This window comes from Sinocyclocheilus rhinocerous, unplaced genomic scaffold, assembly GCF_001515625.1.
Source record: "Sinocyclocheilus rhinocerous isolate Xijiao unplaced genomic scaffold, SAMN03320098_v1.1 scaffold401, whole genome shotgun sequence".
Classification (NCBI taxonomy): domain Eukaryota; kingdom Metazoa; phylum Chordata; class Actinopteri; order Cypriniformes; family Cyprinidae; genus Sinocyclocheilus; species Sinocyclocheilus rhinocerous.
The window spans coordinates 232,974-245,272 of NW_015624202.1; the positions used below are offsets into that span (position 1 = coordinate 232,974).

At 36.5% G+C, this 12,299-nt stretch overlaps 1 protein-coding gene across 1 annotated transcript in view; it reads left to right on the forward strand.

Annotated features, from left to right (window-relative positions):
• LOC107738627 (integrin alpha-11-like) overlaps positions 1 to 12,299 on the forward strand; it is a 50,918-nt gene that overhangs the window by 20,849 nt on the left and 17,770 nt on the right. The window contains exons 10-13 of the mRNA XM_016550409.1: positions 1,416 to 1,486; positions 5,466 to 5,610; positions 6,178 to 6,326; positions 10,835 to 10,978. Coding sequence (XP_016405895.1) covers positions 1,416 to 1,486; positions 5,466 to 5,610; positions 6,178 to 6,326; positions 10,835 to 10,978 — 509 coding nt within the window. The remainder of the gene's footprint in view (positions 1 to 1,415; positions 1,487 to 5,465; positions 5,611 to 6,177; positions 6,327 to 10,834; positions 10,979 to 12,299) is intronic.

The following is a 12,299-nucleotide window of genomic DNA, read 5'->3' on the forward strand; positions in this document are numbered from 1 at the left end:
CTGTAGCAACCAAATAGGAATGTGCTATAAAAAAAACAGAACCACATAGCAACATCTAAAACTACCCAGAATACCCTAGCAACTACATAGCAACATAAAAACCTCTCAGAACACCTTAGCAACTGAATAGCAACATAAGAACCACCCAGAACACCGTAGTAAACACATAGCAACATAAAAACAACTCAGAACACATTAGCAAATGCATAGCAACTTAAGAACCACTCAGAACTCCCCAGCAACCACATAGCAACATAAGAACCCCTTAGCAAATGCATAGCAACATAAAAACAACTCAGAACACCTTAGAAACCACATATCAACAAAAACCACGCAGAACACCCTAGCAACCACATAGCAACTTAAGAACCACTCAGAGCACCCTAGCAACCGCATAGCAACATAAAAATACTCAGAACACCCTAGCAACTACATAGCAACATAAGAATACTCAGAATACCCTAGCAACTACATAGCAACATAAAAACCTCTCAGAACACCTTAGCAACTGAATAGCAACATAAGAACCACTCAGAACACCGTAGTAACCACATAGCAACATAAAAACAACTCAGAACACATTAGCAACTGCATAGCAACTTAAGAACCACTCAGAACTCCCCACCAACCACATAGCAACATAAGAACCCCTTAGCAAACGCATAGCAACATAAAAACAACTCAGAACATCTTAGCAACTGCATAGCAACGTAAGAACCACTTAGTACACATCTGCAACCGCATAGAAACATAAAAACAACTCAGAACACCTTAGAAACCACATATCAACAAAAACCACGCAGAACACCCGAGCAACCACATAGCAACATAAGAACCACTCAGAGCACCCTAGCAACCGCATAGCAACATAAAAACAACTCAGAAGACCTTAGAAACTACATATCAAAATCTAAAATGAGAAAGAACACCCTAGCAACCGCATAGCAATATAAAAAATACTCAACACTCTAGCAACCAAATAGGAATGTGCTAAAAACCCCTCAGAACCACATAGCAACATCTAAAACTACTCAGAATACCATAGCAACAACATAGCAACATAAAAACCATTCAGAACACCCTAGCAACTGCATAGCAACTTAAGAACCACTCAGAACTCTCCAGCAACCACATAGCAACATAACAACTCAGAAAACACCCTAGCAACCGCATAGCAATATTAAAAATACTCAACACTCTAGCAACCAAATAGGAATGTGCTAAAAAAAAAACTGAACCACATAGCAACATCTAAAACTACCCAGAATACCCTAGCAACTACATAGCAACATAAAAACCATTCAGAACACCCTAGCAACTGCATAGCATTAGCAGCACATTAGTATCACTGCAGTGATGTTTGCACTGTTACCACCACAGTCTAGTTTTCTTAGTATTTTTTGACTTTTCTGCAGGCACCAACCAGAACGGTACGGCCTTTGGTCTGCAGATGTCTCAAGCTGGATTCTCCTCACATATCGTAGAGGTGAGTGCGTCTTCATCCGTTCCAAACAGAAGAAATATAAATATTGACAACAGCGCTAATGTGCGGAGAATTATATTACGTCCTCAGCGAGGTGCATGAAATGCTGTTATTTTGCTCTTTGCACTCTGTGATTAAGTTTTAACGCTCTTCCATTAGCCTGGAGCAGAAACTACGGAATCAGTCAAACTAAAGAGTCACTGATAGATTGATTCGTTTACCGCTCAGTGGGAAAACAAACCTGAGGCACGTCCTTTTAGGCCCCGACAGAAGCATGGAACGCCACTCTTTCAATTAAAATAAGGCTTGTTTATGTTTGAAGCCGCTCCACATGCTGTGAGCGGCATGAAAACAGTTTAGACCGGCTTCTGAGGGAAGACTATTTTTCACGCCTTTCCTCTCGGTTTGAGTAATCTCATGCAGGAGAGGGGTTTGAAGGTCTGGGGCTCCTTTTGTGTTAGATGAAGGACAACTTACCCAAAGAAAAATAGCATTTTTTTCATAACTTTCACTGTTGGATTCCAGGAACCGCTCTTGACAGTGGCAATTCGAGATGGGAGATAACGTCTCGGAAAGTTTTTTTTTTTTCATTCTTGACTTCTCCCAGGGAACGAGGTCCAGAGAACACATATGGTTTTGTTGAATTAGGCTCCTCGAGCGAGGAACCCTCACACAAACACTCTCACACACGTGCCCTTGTGTTTTATGTGCACACTTGGACATGTGACTGTATTTGTAAAGGCCTTATTTGCTTGTGGCTGCAAATGTTTTTAAAGGAATTACTTTTTTTTTTTTTTATAAGGAAAAGAGTTCGGCGTCCATCAAGACTGCAGTAAATAAAACCTAATCAGATGGAAATAAAACGTTTGGAAGTTGGTTTATTAGCTTGGGCCGCTGACATAGACATGGCATACTAGATTTCACTGCTTTTGTTACGTAAAGAGCTGCCAGGCCTAGAAAAACTCATACACTCTTTTCCAAAACCTTGCTGTCAGATGTCTACATTGGTGAAATAGATGAAACTGAATAGAATCAAAAACGAAAATGATATAAAATCTCATAAGTGACTGATTTGGATCACTCAAAAGGCCTAGTGTGTCATGCAAATAGCAATTACAATTGATTCCAATAGAGTTTGACATTAGCACACAACGTGGGACTTCAGCAAGCATTAAAATCCAAAGAAAACACAAATATTGAGTTAATTTAGAATTAACATTTACCTCACATCGTCTGCATCTCTGAGCCTGCAATGCATTCTGGGATTGCCTTCGCCACAAAGCATGTTGCAGCTTGAGATTTTTGATAAAAGAAGGATCTTACGAGGCAGCATATTGTGCTACATTTATGTAACATTTATATAAAGCCAAGCACGTTATATACAGTATATGTGTGTGTGTGTGTAACATTTCTCAGTACTAAAATAACTCAAACTAAATAAAACAGAAATAGACATTAAAATAAAATAAAAATGACAAAAACACAACAAAATTACTTTAACTAAAATGAAGGGAAAATATGAAAATAAGATGAATTTAAAATATAATTGAAAACTGCACATTTCTTTTCACCGAAATTCCTTTCAAGAAATACTTATTTATTGGAATACATCTAAATATTTCAATGTAATAGTAAAATTATATATTTTTTGGTTTGTTTTACCTTTAATCTACTCCAAGCTGTCTCAGAAATTATTAGTTATTAGTGCTCAAAATGCTGAAATGGATCCATGTTCGTGTTCATGTTGATGACAATAAAACATAGTCACATTAATTATCCTCTTTATGCGCCTGCAAAATATTAAAGAGCAAAGACAGAGTGCATAGCCACAATAACATTACATTATAAATGGCAAAATGTCACCTAACTACATTTAACTATTGAAACCACTGCCAATTTGTTAAGACATGAATGGTTTTTACTCGTCAGAAATTCAAAATTATGTTATTTCTGACTTTGCATGGTTACACCATTTCTAGATGGTTGCTAGGTGTTCTGGGTGGTTGCTAGTGTTTTCCTCAATAATCCACACAATTTGAGGCATTATTTATTTATTTATTTAGCACAAACGTTACATACTGAAGTTTAATATTCTGGGTATATTAAGGGTTTGTTCAGGGGTTTGCCTTTGCAAGCACTGCTAATAAAAACCGAATGGAACAACACAGAGAGTGTATTGGAGAGAGTTTATTGTGCAAATGTGCCATGGAACTCTGTCAAAGTGTCCACGTCGACATTGCATGAGGAAAACTTTGGCAGTGAGCGCAGCGAGTTTTAGGCCTCCAGTCAGACTCACAGATGACTGCTGCTCTCGCTCGCATGCATCCAGGATATCAAAGCCGGAGACTTTTCTGTCCGCTTAATCACAAAGTGTGGTCCAGATCCCTGACACGACCACCGTTTGTATGGAAAATACCTCTCCTGTGCATTAAACTGCAAATTGACTGAGTCTTCCTCTTGGAGAATATGGTTTGTGTAGTGTATTATTAGTGGTGTTTACTAAGCCAATTGTCACTACGAAGCTGTTCAGTTTATAGTCCAAACAGCAGGAGATAACTGGCATTTTCAAGCCAGAGTTTCCCTCGGAATATCTAATACATTTTTAGAATAGTGGTTTTCTGTGGTTAATATTTCTTCATAAGACTTTCATGGTTTGCTGCTTGAAAACGCCTATATAGCAACTTTTTTAAAAATTTGTTCAAAACCTGGCTGATATAAAATTTACATTTGAAGTACGATGCATGTTGGAGAATTAAACTATTAAATGACTAAAAAACTGTGAAAAAATCTATTTAAACAGGGGGAAAATGTGACACTTTTGACTTGGGCCAGTAAGCAACCACATAGCAACACCTTAGCAACACACTAAAAACTACTCCAAGCAGTCACCCGAAACACCTAAGTAACGGTATAGAAACATGTTAAAACCCCCTCAGAACACCTTAGAAACTGCATAGCAACTCCCTAGCAACCACCCAGAACAACTTTGTTGTAACAGAGTTGCTATTGTTAAATAACTAAAACTAAAAAAAAACTAAAAAACTTTTTCAGTAATTGAAATAAAGCTGAAATAAAATAAAATGTAAATATTAGATGGAAAAACGTAAAGATAGAAATGTTGCATTGGCGACAGACTGAAATGACTACAACTTAAATAAAAACAAATGTAAGCTAAATAGAAATATAATTAAATTAAATAGACAAATAACCTTAAAAGACTTGCTAAAACTTCAAATTAAAATTGAAAATAGAAAAATCAAAGCTAGTTTAATATATTAATAAATACTGTAATAAAGTTAAAGCTAAAAAATTAAAAACAAAATTAATCAAATTGACAAAGCACATAAAATTACTACAAATGAAATGAAAACTGGAAACATTCAAGCTAATTTAAAATATGAATAAATACTGCAATATTACATAAATTGTACTAAAATAACACAATGCAACTGCGTAGAAACCCATTAAACCAACACTTTAGCAACTGCTTGCAATTCCCTTAACCTCTTACAACTTTCTAGCATTGTGCCGTTTGAGTTGTGCATGGGTCATTCATTTAGTTAGTTAGTACTGGACATTCAGTCTGAACTGGAGTAGGACTACAGTATGACCAAGCGTATTTGAGTGTAGTGGTGGTATTGGTTGGGAATGGGCAGTTCCTTATGGATTTGAATACTAAAGTCCCAGATGTTAATGCAGTGCAGAGTTTTGGCAGGAGCTCTAGGATTGGTGCAGGAGAGGTTTGGCAAAACTCTCTGTTTGCATTCTCTATACCGCTGAAGTCACTGCCAGGCCATTAGTCATCATCCCAGAACACTCACTGAGTTCTCACTGCAGGTACATGAACCCAGATCTCTGATTCAACACTGTGTTTTTTTCTCTTTCACTTATGACTGTACGTGCATTTCCCTTTCATAAAAGTGCAATGGTTTATGTTAAAAGTAAATGTAAACAACTGAAGATGCAAACCATTCTCTTAAAGGATGGTATTCTGGTTGGTGCCGTTGGGGCATATGACTGGAACGGAGCTGTTCTGAAAGAGACCCGTCATGGTAAAGTCATCCCGCCCAAGTCCTCGTACATGAAAGAGTTCCCAGAGGAACTGAAGAACCATGGAGCATATCTGGGTAAGAAACGGTTTTGGTCAGTACCAAATGAGGATCTGATTCCATGACTGACAAAAATGAATATATACTCACCCTCAAGTTCAAAAACGACTGACTTTCTCCTGTAGAACATAAAAGAAATGGTTAAGAATGTTCACTCTATTCTTTACCAGTTTAATTTATGCATGCACATAGTAAAACTCACCAAATGAAGATGTGGTGCACCATATTGGATGTCGGCATTGGTTTTTGCATGCATTGCAATCAAAAATGACCCGCCAAGTTTGAAAGGAAGGAATCATTAGGTACGGAAAGAAACATGTTCAATGAATAAAGACATACATTTCAGTCTGTTCCCCATGCAAGCTACCATAGGTCTTACATATGTAGCATGGACTAATTTTAAGACATTTAAGGCTACTTAACTAACCAGCACCAAACTAGGAAGAAAATACATGTGAGTTTCATAACTAGTCTCAAACATTTTTTTATTAATGCTTTTTTGTACTGTGTATTTTCTCTAAGCCAGTAGGCAATATTTATCATATTTACTGTGTGTATAATGTATAAATTGACACTTGTTTCTAGGGTACATGGTGTCATCAGTCGTCTCGGCTCAGCACGGTCAGCTGTATGTCGCTGGAGCTCCTCGATTCAACCACACGGGGAAAGTTGTCATCTTTACGCTGACCAACAGCGGCAACCTCACCATACTGTACTCACTCTACGGACAGCAGGTAAAGCCAAGTACACACTACACTTCCAAGTAGTACGTGGTACTTCCACGAATACCATGGTAACAAACATGGCAGGGCTCAACAGTGAGGCTTACTGCAAATTAAAAACGTATATATACTTTGCAAAGATACTTGACATTAAATGAAGAAATAAATATCTTGTTTCTAGGGTACATGGTGTCATCAGTCGTCTCGGCTCAGCACGGTCAGCTGTATGTCGCTGGAGCTCCTCGATTCAACCACACGGGGAAAGTTGTCATCTTTACACTGACCAACAGCGGCAACCTCACCATACTGTACTCACTCTACGGACAGCAGGTAAAGACAAGTACACACTACACTTCCAAGTAGTACGTGGTACTTCCACGAATACCATGGTAACAAACATGGCAGGGCTCAACAGTGAGGCTTACTGCAAATTAAAAACGTATATATACTTTGCAAAGATACTTGACATTAAATGAAGAAATAAATATCTGTTTTGGCATATGAACATTAAAAATTTACTTTTTAAAAAAAAATGGGGACAGTGAAAATATTGGCAGACCAAGTAAAAATATTTATTTTTGAGCCATGCATGGCAGTACCATAATAATTTTTGGTACTTTATGTAAGTGCCAAATTGTAGCCACCTGCCTGTTGCCAAGATTTCTAGTGTGCACACTTGAGAGAGTACTTACAGACACTAGGATAAATTGGCAACAGCACAAACAAGTGATTTTCCTCCTCAGTAATTTAGTCATTGTCCAGTGCAAATATCTAAATTATTCTTAAGATCAAGATATATTTACTCGAGAAGCAAAATGACATAAGATAAAAAGTAAAAAATAACGTGATTATATATATATATATAGAGAGAGAGAGAGAGAGAGAAAGTGCAAATAAAGTGTCTACTTCAATGTTTCTAATAACTTCTGTGAAAATAAAATGTCAAAATGTATCAATTTTACTGCTAACATGCTAAATACAAATGACTAAATACAAAATTTTTTTATATTTTAAATGATTAAAAACGTATAGCTGACAAATGGGTAAAATAGTGGTTTGAAGGATAGTGGCAAAGATTGGTAAAGATTTAAAATGATCCTTAAATAGAGTCTTTTAATGTCATCTAATGATTCTTGTTCTGTACCTGACAAGATTTTTGGCATCATTGGTAGATATTTATAGATATTCATTTTCACATTTCATATAAGATTTAGTGCCATGACAATAAATGTAAGACTTTCTACTCCTATGTAATACACCTATGCCTTGGCAACGACCCGCAGAAAATTATGAAATTGCACGAATGAAAAAGCCCATGAGTCCTTGCAAAAATAGCCTTGTTATAATGTTCTTCTCCATCTTTTGATAAATTACTCCTGCCATTATCAGAACAAAACGTCCACAATCTTTTAAACAACATTCCATGGTTAATTGTTCCATGGAAATAGTGCTGTCTTGTCAATAATCTATAATAGGGCTAATTTGCATGAAATAGTGCATGTAAAAGTGCCGCAATTGTTTAGTGAGTGTAGTAGTGTGAACATTTCCCCTGACTGCTTCCTTAATCCATCTGTCTGCATTTTTCCATCATACCTTCTCTCTCTCAAACGGTGGCGTGTTTGATTGGAGAGGCACATCAGTAGATTAATGCGGACCATGTGTGTGGACAGGAGACAGCGTGTGAAGGTCTAGACTCAGTCACCCGCTCCAGATGGGCAGGCGTCTCTGCAGCCCATGTGCATCTCATCTGCACGTGTGTGTGTGTGTGTGTGTGTTTGTGTACGCATGGCCTGCAGTGAATGCACACAATAAACGCTTACTGTTTCAAACGCTGCCGGTCGCCGACCACAACATTCATTTAGCCATCAACCTGTTATGCACCAGACTGTGTGTATGTGTGAGCCCTCAGGAAAGCACTTAGACGGGAATGTGATAAAGTGCGTCTCCTGTTTTCTGGTGTTTGTAAAGCCGGCAGGAACTTTCAGGGTTGAAACGCAAGTTCAGAAGAACCTGCCGCACAATGTGTCTTCCATCATTGATGCAATAGAAAAACAGGCTGTAGATTAAAATTAAAATGCTAAAAATTTAAATGTTAAACTAAAGTTCCAGTAACTGTGTATTTGTCCATCTGACAGTAAAATGCATGGTCTTAATATACCCTAATGAGAAAGAGATATACTTAAATGTATGTGAAATACATTTATTTCATGCTAAGTATACTACAAATACATTTTCATATTTATGTGCTTAATAAAATGCCCTGCTTTTGTACTTTTAGTATACTAAACTGGTATACTTAAATTCTGCTAAATTGGAACAACTAATTTTGTGCTTAATGCACTTTCATTGTGCGGAAGTAGTCAAATACTTAGTGTATTTGATTGTGCTTTACTGGAACTATTGCAATACACTTCAGGTACACTTTAAATATCTTGCATTTAAAGACCGATACACATCAGTAGATTAATGCGGACCATGTGTGTGGACAGGAGACAGCGTGTGAAGGTCTAGACTCAGTCACCCGCTCCAGATGGGCAGGCGTCTCTGCAGCCCATGTGCATCTCATCTGCACGTGTGTGTGTGTGTGTGTGTTTGTGTACGCATGGCCTGCAGTGAATGCACACAATAAACGCTTACTGTTTCAAACGCTGCCGGTCGCCGACCACAACATTCATTTAGCCATCAACCTGTTATGCACCAGACTGTGTGTATGTGTGAGCCCTCAGGAAAGCACTTAGACGGGAATGTGATAAAGTGCGTCTCCTGTTTTCTGGTGTTTGTAAAGCCGGCAGGATGAAATGTGCATAATGCAGAAGTAGTACTCCAAATAAAGTTTAATTATAATTTTTATGTCAGTAAGACTCAAGTTATCTGTCAGTAAATATATTAATAGATTTGAACTATACTTAGTATTTTCTGGAGCTGTGGTGTGCCTACTTAGATTTTTTTGGTTCAAATTCTTGTGTGGTGGAGCACCCACATTGAGCTTTTTGTCTACTGGATGTGTGCACTTGGACTGATTTTTTTTTTGGTAACTATACTTAGTATGAAATGTATTTTAAATATACTGATTGCATTACTGTACAAATGTCCTCATCGTGCTCATCGTCCGAAACAGTGAATCGTTTTGGCAAGAAATTGATTCAAATGATTTGAAGTTTCGAAAAGCATCGCTTCTCCAATCATACCACATAGTTTGTGCTACAAACATAATAAATGATTCCTCAAACCATCAGTCTTGTGGTTGATCACACTTATGATTATCATACAGTGAATGAGAAAATGGGTGAGAAAATCCCTCAAATTTACAATGAAGGAGGAACTCGCATAGAGTTGAGGTGGGACAGTAAACAACCGCTAAGCAATCATTAATAATCAGGGCTGCCAACTCTCATGCATTCATCGTGAGACTCACGCAATTGACACTTTTCCATTTTCTAATGCAGTCAAAAGCACCTTCAGTTAAACTACACATTGTAGGGTCAAAAATAATCAAAGACTTCTGCTTTCCTGCCCCAAATCTATCTTGAGTAACATTTGGCATTTCTGAAGGCACAGAGGTGCTGATATCGATCAAGGCCTGTAGGCCAACATGTGTATACATCAGGGGATAATTGTCACACTTTTGCACAGTGGGAGAAGCTGTAATCTGCTGATTGGTCAGTTTGGATGTCTCACATTTGGTTTTTAGTCACATGGTCAAGGAAGGGATGAAAGAAGATTGTAACTGTTGCTCTGTCTTTTGCCTTTGCTGCCTCTTTTCTTTGCTGGCGCTCTCTTCTTGGGGCTCTGCCCTCTCTCTCTCTCTCTCTCTCTCTTAATTCAGGTAACATTTTACACACATGCTGGGTACAATTAACTGTTTATGTTTTACCATCCTTCATCTATTTTATAACAAATTCAAGTGTAACCATAACAAAATTCTGTTATTAAACCATTTTAATTATAAATTATGTACTAACTAGTCTTGATTCAACATTAACATTGAAGTGCTACCTGTTGCAATACAATATAGTCACTCAATAGCAACGCTCTCCCACATATTTATCAGCATATTAGAATGATTTCTGAAGATCGTGTGACACTGAAGACTGGAGGAATGATGATGGAAATTCAGCTGCGCATCACAGGAATAAATTACATTTTAATGTATATTAAAATAGAAAAACATAATTTTACATCCTAATAATATTTCACAATATTATATCTTTTTCTGTATTTGTGATCAAATAAATGCAGCCTTGATGAGCATAAGAAACTCCTGTAAAAAAAACATTAAAAATCGTTCTGATCCCAAACTTTTGACCGGTAGTGTATATATATATATATATCTCTAAACAAAATAATTCCCCCCCAAACTACCCCACCCAACCCGCTGTGGGAATTCTCACTCCAAGTTGAACTCAAAAGTTGGCAGCCCTGTTAATACAATCTAGAAACTACCCAAAACAGATACATAGACTATGGCCTAACGTATGTGCATGTCAAATGCTCACAGAGTGTGTTTTGGTGAATTGTAGATCGGATCGTATTATGGAAGTGAGCTGGCACCGATTGATCTGGATGACGATGGATTGACGGATCTTTTCCTTGTCGGAGCTCCCATGTACTTCTACAAAGGGTGGGAGAAAGGCAGAGTTTACATCTACACCATCACCTTACAGGTGACAACATCCTAAACACAACACCATAATGCTTTCTTAAAGAGTACTTGTTCACAGAAAGACTTGGGTTATGTTCGAAGTAGGATACTATTCATCGTTTTCATTATACACCGCTTGTTTACGCAACTCTCGCTGAATCTACAGCGCCACAGCAGAATACATTCTATATATTTTTTAGTGCTGGGCAACGATTAATCTCGATTAATCGCATCCAAAATAAAAGTTTTTGTGTACATAATATATGTTTGTGTGCTATGTATATTTGTTATGTATATATAAATACACACACATATGCATGTATATATTTAATAAATATATGTTGATATATTGAATATATTTATATATAATATAAATTATATGAATATAAATATATACATGTAAATATTTTCAAAATATATACTGTATGTGCGTGTCTTTATATATACATAATAAATATACACAGTACACACACATATATTATATAAACAAAAACTTTTATTTTGGATGCGATTAATCGAGATTAATCGTTGCCCAGCACTAATATTTTTCTTGAGCTTGTAGGCTAAATTCAGTAAGATGATGTAAAAAGATCGTGTATTGAGTTGTATTGCAGCACGTAAAAACAAACATACCTCGCGACTGTAGTCCGATTCACCAGCAAATTATTCTTATGAGTAGATTCTTTTCAGTGGTTTATTAACATACAGCTCGACCAGTGTAAGCCGGTTCGCTTAGTGAGTCATTTAGCGAACTATTTACTTGTTGAACAGAACTGTTTCACAAACGAGTGACTCTTATAAGACTGTTCTTTTAAGGAGTCGTTCAAAAGACCCTGGAATTACTAGTTTTACAGTGAGTTTGAATCAGTGAATGAATACTTTACTGAATGAACTCAATTCGTCAGAGCATTTACTGAAGAACTTCTGTCGCCGAATAACTGTTAAGATATGCATGTTTTGTGTACTCATGGTTTGTGAACACTATAATTGCTGACTCGTTCATATTATATTATATTATATTATATTATATTATATTATATATTGTATTGCATTATATTTAGTGCTATCAAACGATTAATCGTGATGAATCGCATCCAACATAAAAGTTTTTGTTTATATAATATATGTGTGTGTGTGTGTACTGTTTATATTTATTATCTATATATAAATACACACACATGCATGTATATATTTAAGAATTTTTTTATATATGTATATTAAATATATTTATATATAATATAAATTATATAAATATAAATATAAATATACACATGTAAATATTTTCTAAATATATACTGTATGAGTATATATTTATATATACATAATAAATATACACAGTACAC